Source organism: Scyliorhinus torazame, chromosome 17 (genome assembly GCF_047496885.1).
Source record: "Scyliorhinus torazame isolate Kashiwa2021f chromosome 17, sScyTor2.1, whole genome shotgun sequence".
NCBI lineage: Eukaryota > Metazoa > Chordata > Chondrichthyes > Carcharhiniformes > Scyliorhinidae > Scyliorhinus > Scyliorhinus torazame.
The window spans coordinates 181,444,939-181,458,756 of NC_092723.1; the positions used below are offsets into that span (position 1 = coordinate 181,444,939).

A 13,818-nucleotide genomic window follows, 5' to 3' on the forward strand; every position below is an offset into this window, starting at 1 on the left:
TGGTAAAGTCCCTCGACACCCTGTCCAGGGCAATCAAATCCTTCCTATAATGTATAAAAGCAAATTACTGTGGATGCTGGAATCTGAAAGCAAAACGAAAATGCTGGAAAATATCAGCATTTGTAGGGAGAGAAAAGAGGTAACGGGAGTCCAGGTGACCCTTTGTCAAAGCCCAAAGGGGCTGTTCCTGTGCTGCTTTGACAAAGGGTCACCTGGACGTGAAACGTTAGCTCTTTTCTCCCCCTCCCTATAATGTGATGATCAGAACTACATGCAGTACTCCAGTTGTGGCCTATCAGCGTTTTATACTTTTGCCCCTATGTCTTCTGGTCAATGCGCTCATGAAAATACTGGTTAAACGGTATGTTATGGAGTAACTCAAGAGTAAACGTAAGCTTATCTCCTAATCACTGCAGCTGTACAGTGACATGGATGCGAGCAGGCACTCAGTGCCTGGGACATGATTGGATGCTGTACCCTTGTTCATGATACAAAAAATTTGATCCTCCAACACAGTTTTTGGTATTGCAGCATTATCCATACGATTTAACTCCTCTTTTAATCATTCACTACCGGTGGCACAATGTAGGTTAATGGGTAATTAAGTCAGAATGGCACAGGCATGTGCTGAAACGAGCTGCTATCATTGGTTTCAACGTGTATAAAAACTGCCACAATACGTCACAATCAACACTTAAAAACTATGTTGTGTTCAGAGCTTTTGTGCAAAGCTGTGGTTGACCTCTTGAGTCACAAGGCTCTGAGTTCAAGTCTCACTCAAGGGCTTTGAGTGTAAAAATCAAGGCTGACACTCCAGTGCAGTGCTGATGGAGTGCTGCACTGTTGGAGGTGCTGCATTTTGGATGATATGTTGAACCAAAGCCTCATCTGCCTGCTTGGGTAGCTGTAAAGGATCCCAAGCACTATTTTGAAGAAGGGCAGGAGAGTTTCCCTGGTGACCTAGCCAGTATTTATCCCTCAACAAAAAGATTATCTGGCCATTATCCCACTGCTGCTTGTGGGAGATCACTGTACACACGTTCACTGCTGCCTGCATTACAACAGTGAGTACTCTTCAGAAATACTTAATTGGTTGTAAAGCACTTTGAGACATCCAGTGATCATGAAAAGTGCTATTGTATGGATCATGTCTAATCTGTTCTATTTTCCTTGCAGAAAGGGAGTAAAGGAGACAATCCAGTGACCTATGTCCATGCGGAGTATAATAATTTTCAACTTGGAGACTCGGGGAAATTGCAAATGGCAGAAAATGAAATAGAGTACAACTTCACAACAAGCTTCGACTGCACATTCGATGGGATTCACGGACTGGACAACCTGGTGCACAAACCTGTAGTTTGTGAGTTTCTGCTTTATTTGACCATTGCATCACAAGCATTCATATACAGTTCTTTCTTTACCTTCATGCACATGAAAAATATTGGTCCGTATTCCTTCTTTTCAGTGTCGATAAGGTGTATTCGAGGATTGATTACTTTGTAGTGAGTCGGGAGATTTTGGTTGGGGTGGAGGGGGCAGAGTATGCGGGGATAATTATCTTGGACCATGCACCCCACTGGCTGGATATTCGGTTCAGTACGGGACAAGAGGTTTGACTCGGGGTTGTTGGCGGATGGAGGTTTATGTGATAAGGTGCAGTTGGCGATCAGGGATTATGCGGAGTTCAATCAGAATGGGGAGGTGCCGGCGGGCATTTTTTGGGAAGCAATGAAGGCAGTGGTCCGGGGAGAAATGATCTCCTTTATGGTTCGTGTGAATAAGGAAAGGAGGGCCGAACATGACCGTCTAGTGAGCGATATAGTGGAGGTGGACAGGGAATATTCGAGTGTGCCCACCGTGGAGGGATTGGCGAGGAAGAAAAAGTTGCAGGGGCAATTTGACAGGCTGACAATGGGGAGGGCGGTAGGGCAACTGCGTAGGGCAAGAGGGGTGCAATACGAGTATGACGAGCCGCATGCTGGTGCACCAGCTGCAGAGGCAGGCTGCGTCCAGGGAAATATTGAAGATCCGGACTGGGGCTGGGGACGTGGTGTCAGAGCCAGGGAAGATAAATAATGCATTTAGAGACTATTACCATGGACTTTATGAGGCAGACGCAGGAGGAGAGGAGGGGGTTATGGTGCGGTTCCTGGATGAGCTGGAATTTCTCCAGGTGGAGGAAGCAAAGAGGCAGGCGTTGGAGGAGCCCCTGGGGCTGAGGGAGGTGCTGGATAGTATCAGGGGTATGAAGTTGGGGAAGGCCCCAGGGTCGGATGGGTACCCGGCAGAATTTTGTGAGGAATTTACAGCGGACCTGACACCACATCTGTTGTAGGCATTTAATGAAGCACTGGAGAAAGGGGAGTTGCCGGAGACGATGAAGCAGGCAGTAATCACACAAATCCCCCAAAAAGGGAAGGATCCGGTGGAATGTGGGTCGTATAGACCCATATCAGTATTGAACACGGATGTGAAGTATTGGCTAAGTTGTTGGCGGGGTGGATGGAGGATTGTGTCCCGGGGGTGGTTGCAGAAGATCAAACAGGCTTCATGATGGGAAGGCAGCTCGCGAGTAATAGAAGATGGCTGTTGAATGTGGTGATGAATCCGTCGAGAGCTTTGGTACCGGAGGTGGTGGTGTCCAGGGACGCAAAGAAAGCATTTGACGGGTGGAGTGGCGGTACTTGTTCGAAGTTTTGGGAATGTTTGGGTTCGGGTCGAGATTTGTGGCATGGGTGCGGTTGCTGTATGTGGCGCCAAGAGCGAGGGTGAGGACAAACGATATGAACTCACGAAGCTTTGACTTACACAGGGGTACGAGGCAGGGGTGCCCGCAGTCGCCGCTGCTGTTTGCGCTGGCCATAGAGCCATTGGCGATGGCTCTCGGGGGGGGTCGGCAGAGTGGCAGGGGATAATGAGGGGACAGAGGGAGCACCGGGCGTCGCTCTGTGCCGATGACCTCTTGCTGTATGTTTTGGATCCGTTGGAGAGTATGGGAAGGATTATGGGCCTGTTGGGGTGGTTTGGAGGGTTCTCGGGATACAAGCTGAATGTAGGGAAAAGCGAGGTATTCCCGGTGAATGAGCTGGCACAGTGTGCTAATTTAGGGGGGATGCCATTTACGGTAGCGAGGGATAGGTTTAGGTACTTGGGGATTTAGGTAGCGAGGGAATGGACGGGGCTCCATATGTGGAACTTAACGAAGCTGGTGGAGGAGGCCAGGGAGGATCTTAAGAGGTGGGATACACTGCACTTAACGTTGGCAGGGAGGGTCCAAGTGGTGAAAATGAATATTCTGCCGCTTGTTTATCTTTCAGGCTCTCCTGATCTTTATACCAAAGGACTTTTTTCGGAAAGTGGACACAATCATCTCTGACTTTGTATGGGCGGGGAAGGTGCCGAGGGTGGGGAGGACCCTGCTACAAAGACAGAGGCAGCAGTGGGGGTTGGCGTTGCCAAACTTGCTTCATTATTAATGGGTGGCGAATGTGGACAAGGTGCGGCGGTGGTGGGAAGGAGAAGAGGTCGAGAGGGTTAGGATGGAGGAGGATTCTTGTATGGGGTCTAGTTTGAGGGCTATGGTGATGGCAGCATTGCCAATGGCTCCGAGTAGGTATTAAGGGAGCCCAGTGGTGCCGTCCACGGTGAAGATATGGAATCAGCTGAGGAGGCATTTTAGGGTGGAAGGGATGTCGGTGCTAACGCCGCTGTGCGAGAATCATGGGTTTGAGCCGGGGGTGCTGGATAGTGTATACAGGAGGTGGGGGGAAGTGGGGCTGGTCAAGGTGAGGGATTTGTATTTGGAGGAAGGGTTCGCCAGTCTGGAGGAGCTAAGGGAGAGGGTAGAGCTGCCGAGGGGTAATGAATTCAGGTATCTACAGGTTAGGGACTTTGCACGAAAGGTCTGGAAGGGGTTCCCTGGATTGCTGGGATACACCCTGCTGGAGCAACTGCTGCTTCCAGATGTGGAAGGGGAGGGACGAATTGGGGATATATATAAGTGGCTGGGGGAGCAGGGAAGCGAGCGGGTGGTGAAGATCAAAGAGAAATGACAAGCGGAGGTGGGAATAGAGATCAGTTGGGGAGCATGGAGTGAGGCACTGCGAAGGGTAAATGGGACCTCTTGTGCAAGGATGAGCCTGATACAGTTTAAGGTGGTGCACAGGGTGCATATGACTCGGGTGAGAATGAGAGGGTTCTTTCAGGGGGTAGCAGATGAGTGTGAGAGGTGTGGGCGGGGGCCAGCGAATCACGCGCACATGTTTTGGGGTTGTGAAAAATTGGGAAGATTCTGGGCGGGAGTGTTCGCGGTCTTAGCTCGGGTAGTGGAGAAGGGAGTGGACCCAGACCCTTTGGTGGCGATATTTGGGGTTTCAGAGAAGCCGGAGCTCATGGAGAGGAGGAAGGCCGATGTCATGGCCTTCGCCTCTCTGATTGCACGGCGACAAATTTTGCTGGAGTGGTGGTCGGCATCGCCACCGGGGGTAGCGGCTTGGTTGGGTGGCCTGTACGACTTCCTGCGGTTAGAGAAGATAAAGTATGAGTTGAGGGGCTCAGCAGGGGAGTTCAAGAATAGGTGGGGGATGTTTGTGACCGTGTTTGAGGAGCTGTTCGTCGCGTTCGTTCAAAAGAAAAAGAAAAATATTGGTGCATACTAGAACTGAGCTCTTGCTCCATTCCTGCCCCCCAGACGGTGGGGCTATTGGGGAGTGCAGCATATATTATAATGGTACTGAAGTCTAAAGAATTAAACATGATTATCCTTGGAACCTAACTCAGGAATATTAAATACTTAAATGCAGTGATATGATACCGGACCAAATTTTTTAAAAATTCATTTACGGGATGTGGGTGTCACTGGTTAGGCTAACTGGTTATAACTGGTTAGTTATAGCATTTATTGCCCATTCCTAGTTGCCCTTCAGAAGGTGGTGATGAGCTGCCTTCGTGAACCACTGCAGTACTTTAGGTGTAGGTACACCACTATGCTGTTAGGGAGGGAGTTCCAGGATTTTGTCCCTGCGACAGTGAAGGAACAGCGATATATTTCCAAGTCTGGGCGGTGAGTGACTTGGAGGGGAACCTCCAGGTGGTGGGGTTCCCAGGTATCTGCTGCCCTTGTCCTTCTAGATGGCAGTGGTCATGGGTTTGGAAGGTGCTGTCGAAGGAACTTTGGTGAGTTACTGCAGTGCGTTTTGTAGATGGTACACGCGGCTGCCACTGTTCGTCGGTGGTGGAGGGTTTGAATGTTTGTGGAAGGAGGAGCAATCAAGCGGGGCTGCTTTGTCCTGGATGGTGTCAAGCTTCTTGAGTGTTGTTGGAGCTGCACTCCTCCAGGCAACTGGAGAGTATTCCATTACACTCCTGACTTGTGCCTTGTAAATGGTGGACGGGCTTTGTGGGGGGTCAGGAGGTGAGTTACTCGCTATAGGAATCCTAGCCTTTGACCTGCCCTGGTAGCCACAGTATTAATGTGGCTAGTCGAGTTCAGTTTCTGATCAATCGTAACACCCAAGATGTTGATTGTGGGAGATTCAGCAATGGTAATGTCATTGCTTTCCTTGATGTCCTGTTTGCTTTGAAGTCGTAAACCCTCATTACATTGCATGCATCTAAACAATCTGAAGTCATTAACCCTTTCAAATACAGAAGCACAAAAGTAAACTTACTTAAAGCTATACCTTATTTACCACTATGTAGTTATACCCACAAATATAAATATAGATTATTTAAAACTCCTCAATTCCTGAACTCCTGCCAATTATGACTTGGTATTCTGTTGAAAAGCCAGTTACATGTCATTCAACAACGGCTAATGGATTTCGAGGATTCTTGTGAGTAATAGTGTTAAAAAGTGGACATTCACGTCAATTCAGTGATTTCTAATTGATTTCTATCTGCAAGGACTTCAACAGAGCACCCTGTGGAGAAATGGGCAACTTCTGATTTCCAAGTTTAACTGTGCATATGCAGATACCCAATGTTGCGATCAATTTCATAGAATAATGACAGTGAAAGTTGACAGTTTCACCATCATTACAACTGCAAAATCTGGACCAATGTTTTATCTCAGCTTTATCAACAGCTTGCATTTATATGGTGCCTGAAAGATATGACATATTCCAAGGTGCTTCACCAAAACTTAAGCAGATAAAAACCGACACCAAACCTAGAAGGCGGTATCAGAAATTAACGTTACATTTGTCATTTCGGAACTGTTATTTTTTTTTCTGTTGTGGAAGTGTGCCCAGAGAATTGTTCATGCCTTATTTTGAAATGTTTCTTCCTTTCTATGAAACTATAGTGACAGTAATTGAGGTTTTACCGAAAGAGAAGAAAAAAAAAGATGAGAAGGTTGTTGTGCTGGGTCAAGCCACAGTGGACCTGTTGCCGCTGGCTCAAGGTGTGTGCCATCACCAGAAATACATGTGCATCACTTAACTATTCAGTCAAACCCATTACATGAGGCACACAGAGCTAATGTTACAAATTATCTTATTCTTAGGAGAATGCACGTTCACAAAGACCTTGATACTCTACCCTTTTGGAAATCCTTTGGAGCAAATTGTAACAGAGGAAACACAGGTAATCATATGTTTGGACCTATGTTTGTGATAACATTAATGTGTTTTATCATTCTTCTTTCTACCCACAAGTCATTGGCAAATAGGGTTAAGGAAAATCCCAAGGCTTTCTACACGTACATAAAAAGCGAGAGGGTAGCCAGGGAAAGGGTTGGCCCGCTGAAGGATAGACAAGGGAATCTATGTGTGGAGCCAGAGGAAATGGGCGAGGTACTAAATGAATACTTTGCATCAGTATTCACCAAAGAGAAGGAATTGGTGGATGTTGAGTCTGGAGAAGGGCGTGTAGATAGCCTGGGTCACATTGAGATCCAAAAAGACGAGGTGTTGGGCGTCTTGAAACATATTAAGACAGATATGTCGCCAGGGCCTGATGGGATCTACCCCACAATACTGAAGGAGGCTAGAGAGGAAATTGCTGAGGCGTTGACAGAAATCTTTGGATCCTCACTGTCTTCAGGTGATGTCCCGGAGGACTGGAGAATAGCCAATGTTATTCCTTTGTTTAAGAATGGTAGCAAGGATAATCCAGGGAACTACAGGCCGGTGAGCCTTACGTCAGTGGTAGGGAAATTACTGGAGAGAATTCTTCGAGGCAGGATCTACTCCCATTTGGAAGCAAATGGACGTAATAGCGAGAGGCAGCAAGGTTTTGTGAAGGGGAGGTCGTGTCTCACTAACTTGATAGAGTTTTTCTAAGAGGTCACAAAGATTATTGATGCAGGTAGGGCAGTGGATGTTGTCTGTATGGACTTCAGTAAGGCCTTTGACAAGGTCCCTCATGATAGACTGGTACAAAAGGTGAAGTCACACGGGATCAGGGGTGAGCTGTCAAGATGGATACAGAACTGGCTAGGTCATAGAAGGCAGAGAGTAGCAATGGAAGGGTGCTTTTCTAATTGGAGGGCTGTGAATAGTGGTGTTCCGCAGGGATCAGTGCTGGGACCTTTGCTGTTCGTAGTATATATAAATGATTTGGAGGAAAATGTAACTGGTCTGATTAGTAAGTTTGCAGACGACACAAAGGTTGGTGGAATTGCAGATAGCGATGAGGACTGTCAGAGGATACAGCAGGATTTAGATAGTTTGGAGACTTGAGCGGAGAAATGGCAGATGGAGTTTAATCCGAACAAATGTGAGGTAATGCATTTTGGAAGGTCTAATGTAGGTAGGGAATATACAGTGAATGGTAGATCCCTCAAGTGTATTGAAAGTCAGAGAGATCTGGTGTACAGGTCCACAGGTCACTGAAAGGGGCAACACAGGTGGAGAAGATAGTCAAGAAGGAATACGGCATGCTTGCCTTAATTGGCCGGGGCATTGAGTATAAGAATTGACAAGTCATGTTGCAGCTGTATAGAACCTTAGTTAGGCCACACTTGGAGTATAGTGTTCAATATGGGCGCCACACTACCAGAAGGATGTGGAGGCTTTAGAGAGGGTGCAGAAGAGATTTACCAGGATGTTGCCTGGTATGGAGGGCAATAGCTATGAGGAGCGGTTGAATGAACTCGGTTTGTTCTCACTGGAACGACGGAGGTTGAGGGGTGACCTGATAGAGGTCTACAAAATTATGATGGGCATAGACAGAGTGGATAGTCAGAGGCTTTTCCCCAGGGTAGAGGGTCAATTACTAGGGGGCATAGGTTTAAGGTGCGAGGGGCAAGGTTTAGAGGAGATGTACGAGGCAAGTCTTTTACACAGAGGGTAGTGGGTGCCTGGAACTCGCTGCCGGAGGAGGTGGTGGAAGCAGGGACGATAGTGACATTTAAGGGGCATCTTGACAAATACATGAATAGAACATAGAACATAGAACAGGATGGGAATAGAGGGATACGGACCCAGGAAGTGTAGAAGATTTTAGTTTAGATGGGCAGCATGGTCGGCACAGGCTTGGAGGGCCGAAGGGCCTGTTCCTGTGCTGTACTTTTCTTTGTTCTTTGATCACTATGAAATCTTCAAGTTTGTTGCTGAGCGTAGCTTGCACCCTTGATTGAATTTGCCACAACTTGTCCAGATGGCGCTGAGAAGTATTGTTAATCTTCAATCTCCTCTGCAGCTGCACCGCAACGCCCTCATAACCAGTCAACAGCTAATAAAAGTAATTGGTTGTGACTATTGGCTTTAAGTAAGTTGAGATGCCAAACCTGTGCTTCCTGGATTGTGAATTGAATAGCCTATCTGTTGACAAGGAGAGGAGGGAGCAGGGGGAGAGGGAGAGGCTGGTGGGGGAGATGGTGAGGGTAGACAGGAGGTATGTGGAAGTGCCCGAGGAAGGATTGTTGAGGAAGAGGCGCAGCCTCCAGGCCGAATTCGACCTGGTGACCACCAGGAAGGCGGAGGTGCAGTGGAGGAAGGCCCAGGGGGCGATTTACGAGTATGGGGAAAAGGCAAGCCGGTTGCTGGCGCATCAGCTTTGTAAGCGGGACGCAGCTAGGGAGATCGGGGGAGTTAAGGACAGGGGAGGGAGTGTGGTGCGGAGTGGGGTTGGCATCAATTGGGTCTTCAGGGACTTTTATGAGGAATTGTATCGGTCCGAGCCCCCACTGGAGGAGGGAGGGATGTGCCGCTTCCTGGACCAATTGAGGTTTCCGAAGGTGGAGGAAGGGCTGGTGGCGGGATTGGGGGACCCGATTGGGCTGGAGGAGCTGACCAAAGGGATAGGAAGCATGCAGGCGGGGAAGGCACCGGGGCCGGATAGTTTGCCGGACGAATTCTATAAAAAATATATGGACTTTTTGGGCCCGTTGCTAGTTAGGACCTTCAATGAGGCAAGGGAGGGGGGGGGGCTTTGCCCCCGACGATGTCCCGGGCACTAATCTCCTTGATCCTGAAGCGGGACAAGGATCCCCTGCAGTGTGGGTCTTACAGGCTGATTTCGTTGCTAAACGTAGATGCCAAGGTGCTGGCGAAGCTCTTAGACACGAGGATTGAGGATTGTGTGCCGCAGGTCATCCACGAAGACCAGGCAGGGTTCGTGAAGGGGAGGCAGTTGAACGCGAGTGTGCGGAGGCTTTTGAACGTTATCATGATGCCGGCGAGGGAGGGGGAGGCTGAGATAGTGGTGGCGATGGACGCTGAGAAAGTAGAGTGGGGGTACCTGTGGGAGGTGCTGAAGAGGTTTGGGTTTGGGGAGGGGTTTGTCAGGTGGGTTAGGCTGTTGTATGAGGTCCCGATGGCAAGTGTGGCCACAAACAGGAGGAGGTCCGAGTACTTTTGGTTGCACCGAGGGACGAGGCAGGGGTGTCCCCTGTCCCCCCTGCTCTTCGCACTGGCGATTGAACCCCTGGCTATGGCAGTGAGCGAGTCGAGGAACTGGAGGGGGTTGGTGCGGGGTGGGGAGGAGCATAGGGTGTCGCTCTATGCGGATGACTTGCTGCTATATGTGGCGGACCCGGTGGGGGGAATGCCGGAGGTAATGAGGATCCTTAGGGAATTCGGGGATTTCTCGGGGTACAAGCTCAACATGGGGAAGAGCGAGCTGTTCGTGGTTCACCCAGGGGACCAGGAGAGGGGGATTGGCGAGCTCCCACTAAAAAGGGCGGAGAGGAGCTTCAGGTATTTGTGGGTCCAGATGGCCAGGAGCTGGGGGGCCCTGCATAGGCTTAATTTCACAAGGCTGGTGGAGCAAATGGAGGAGGAGTTCAAGAGGTGGGAAACGTTGCCGCTGTCCTTGGCGGGTAGGGTGCAGTCAGTCAAAATGACGGTGCTCCCAAGGTTTTTGTTCCTGTTCCAGTGCCTCCCCATGTTTATCCTGAAGGCCTTTTTTAGGCGAGTCAACAGGAGTATAATGGGGTTTGTGTGGGCGCGAGGGACTCCGAGGGTGAGAAGGGTGTTCCTGGAGCGGAGTAGAGATAGTGGGGGACTGGCGCTGCCCACCCTCTGTGGGTACTACTGGGCTGCCAATGCGACGATGGTGCGCAAGTGGGTGATGGAGGGGAAGGGGGCTGCATGGAAGAGGCTGGAGACGGTGTCTTGTGTGGGTACGAGTCTGGGGGCGCTGGCAACAGTGCCGCTGCCGTTCCCTCCAAGGAGGTATACCACGAGCCCGGTGGTGGCGGCTGCCCTCAAAATCTGGGGGCAGTGGAGGCGGCACAGGGGGGAAGCTGGGGCCTCGGTGTGGACCCCAATACGGGGGAACCACCGGTTCGTCCCAGGGAGAACAGATGGAGGGTTTTTGGGGTGGCGCAGGGCAGGGATACGAAGGTTGGGGGACCTGTCTGTGGACGGGAAGTTTGCAAGCCTGGGTGAGCTGGAGGAGAAGTATGGGCTCCCCCCCGGGGAACACCTTCAGGTACTCACAGGTAAGGGCGTTTGCCAGGCGGCAGGTGGTGGAATTTCTGCAGCTGCTGCCACACACAGTACAGGACAGGGTGCTCTCGGGGGGTGGGAGTGGGGAAGATCTCGGAAACTTACCAGGTGATGCAGGAGGAGGAGGAGGCCTCGGTGGTGGACGTGAAAGGTAAGTGGGAGGAGGAGTTGGGGAGGAGATTGAGGAAGGGTCGTGGGCAGATGCCCTAGGGAGGGTGAACTCTTCCTCATCGTGCGCGAGGCTTAGCCTCATACAGTTTAAGGTGCTGCACAGGGCACACATGACCGGGACAAGGATGAGCCGTTTTTTGGGGGGTGAGGACAGGTGTGTTAGGTGCTCAGGGAGCCCAGCAAATCACACCCATATGTTCTGGGCGTGCCCACGCTGGAGGAATTTTGGAAGGGCGTAGCGAGGACGGTGTCGAGGGTGGTAGGATCCATGGTCAAACCGGGCTGGGGGCTCGCAATATTTGGGGTGGCAGAGGAGCCGGGAGTGCAGGAGGCGAAAGAGGCCGATATTTTGGCCTTTGCGTCCCTGGTAGCCCGGCGAAGGATTCTTCTTCAGTGGAAGGATGCGAGGCCCCCAAGCGTGGAATCCTGGATCAACGATATGGCGGGGATTGTTAAGTTGGAGAGAGTGAAATTCGCCTTGAGAGGGTCGGTACAAGGGTTCTTTAGGCGGTGGCAACCGTTCTTAGACTTCCTGGCAGAACGGTAGACATTGGTCAATGGCAGCAGCAACTCGGGGGGGCGGGGGGGGGGGGGGGGGGGATGGTTTACTTTATTTTTGTTTTTGTTATTTACACTGGAGGGTCTGAGGGGGTGTATATACCTGTTGTGCTAAGTCTGGGTGTTAATGTCAATTTATTATTTATGTACAGGGGGGAGGGGGGTGTGGAGAGTTGCTTTTCTAGACTGTGTTTTGTACTTAACCCTGTTAGGTTCCTTTTTCATTTGTTCTTGATATTTTATGAAAACCTTAATAAAAATTTAAAAAAAAAAAAATAAAATATTAATTTGTGAAATATGTCACTAAAGCAAGTATTGTTAGCAGTAATAGATTGCATTATTTATGCTTTGCATGCTTGTGTTTTTTTGCACAGGCTCTGTTGGATATTTCTGTGTCTGTCGCAGAACCCCTGCTTTCTGAAGCCCAGTTAAAAGAATCAAATCTCCTCAGGATCACGGCAGAGTCTGTCTACTCAGTACCTGACAGCTGGGCCCTTCCTCCGCCACAATTTAACTACATGGTTTCTCTGTTTCTGCCAACATCTACTTCAGTAAGTAAACGAACCTATTAGTTTTAGAATGTACCAGCCATATCCGGCTTCTTTCTATAGGCTATTAAAACACAGAAACAGGTCATTCAGTCCCACAAGGGTCACGCCAGTATTTACCCTCCACATGAACTTTCTTCTCTCTTACCACACCCCATCCTATCAGACTCTTCCTATCCTTTCTTCCTCCTACTTACCTAGGTACCCTTAACTGCAATCAAAGAGAAAATGCTGGAAAATCACAGCAGGTCTGGCAGCATCTGTAGGGAGAGAAAAGAGCTAACGTTTCGGGTCCAGGTGACCCTTTGTCAAACCCTTAACTGCATCTATGCTACTCGCTACAACCACTCTACACGGTAGTGCAGTCTATTTTCTTCCCACTTCCTGGGTAAAGAAGGGTCTTTAGAATTCCTTCATAGATTTTTTAGTGACTATGTTATAGTCATGATCCCTAGTTTTGGACTAAGGTTGCGGTTTACCAGGCAGCAGTGATCCCCATGCTACTAAAATGCTTTGGAGTCTTGGACAGCCTACAGCAGGAATCTCAAATCACTGGAGAAGTACCATCAATGGTGTGTTTAGTCAGATTCTTTGGGGTGGAAGACAGGTGCACAAAATGCGCGTGAGGACCAGTGAACCATGTCCACGTTTTGGACATGTCCAAAGCTTCGGGGATCTTGGCAGGGGTTTGCGGACGTCATGTCCATGGTGTTAAAAACAAGGGTGGCGCTGGGTCCAGATGTGGCGATTTTTGGGGTGTCGGAAGATCCGGGAATCCAGGAGGAGAAAGAGGCAGACGTTCTGGCCTTCGCTTCCCTGGTAGCCCGGAGACGGATTCTGTTAGCATGTTAGCATGGAGGGGCCCAAAGCCCCGAAGATGGAGACCTGGCTTCCGGACATGGCTAGCTTTCTCTGCATGGAGAAAATTAAGTTCGCCTTGAGAGGGTCAATGTTCGGGTTCATCCGGAGGCGGCAACCGTTCGCACGGGGGGGGGGGGGGGGGGGGGGGGGTAAGGAGGGGAATAGTGTAGGTTAGAGTAGGGAGGTAATAAGGGTGGGACCTGTACGAAAGGTAAACGGTTTTTGCACTATGTTTATGGTTTCATGTATATTGTCTATTTCGTTGTTTGTATAACAAAAATACCTCAATAAAATGTTTATTAAAAACAAAAAGGTGCGTTTAGCAAGATCTTGCAAATCTGGTGGCAAGAAAGATGGTCCAACAGCAGGGCTCTCACCCAAGCCAACATGTCCAGTATCGGGGCGCTAATCACTCAAGACCAGCACCATTGGGCAGGACGTATTGTTTGTATGTCTGACAACAGACTCCTGAAGCAACTGCACTGCTTGGAACTTGGTCGCAGAGGGAGATCTCCAGGCTAAATTTGACGATAAAATGGAAGCTTAGCCGACTGCTTGATGCTCAGTTTAGCTTACTTCCCATATCTGCTTTCTTTCCTCTGTGTAACATCACACACCTCCACACTGACCTTGTCCCTGCTGCTGAAAAACTTAATACATGATGGAGATTTTATTGAAGGGAGAAGTGATACAATTGGAGGGGAAGAACGAGAAACAGAGAATAAGGAGGTGCAGGAGCAGAGGCAAACCATTGAGGTGGCAAGGCAGGTTGAGAAATGTGTTAG

The 13,818-nt window shown here is 49.5% G+C and overlaps 1 protein-coding gene across 3 annotated transcripts in view; it reads left to right on the forward strand.

Moving 5' to 3' along the window:
* Nucleotides 1-13,818, forward strand: part of cfap70 (cilia and flagella associated protein 70) — a 136,935-nt gene that overhangs the window by 11,230 nt on the left and 111,887 nt on the right. For all 3 annotated transcript variants that reach the window (XM_072481772.1, XM_072481774.1, XM_072481773.1), the window contains exons 3-6: nucleotides 1,177-1,360; nucleotides 6,305-6,403; nucleotides 6,506-6,585; nucleotides 11,999-12,175. In XM_072481772.1, coding sequence (XP_072337873.1) covers nucleotides 1,177-1,360; nucleotides 6,305-6,403; nucleotides 6,506-6,585; nucleotides 11,999-12,175 — 540 coding nt within the window. The remainder of the gene's footprint in view (nucleotides 1-1,176; nucleotides 1,361-6,304; nucleotides 6,404-6,505; nucleotides 6,586-11,998; nucleotides 12,176-13,818) is intronic.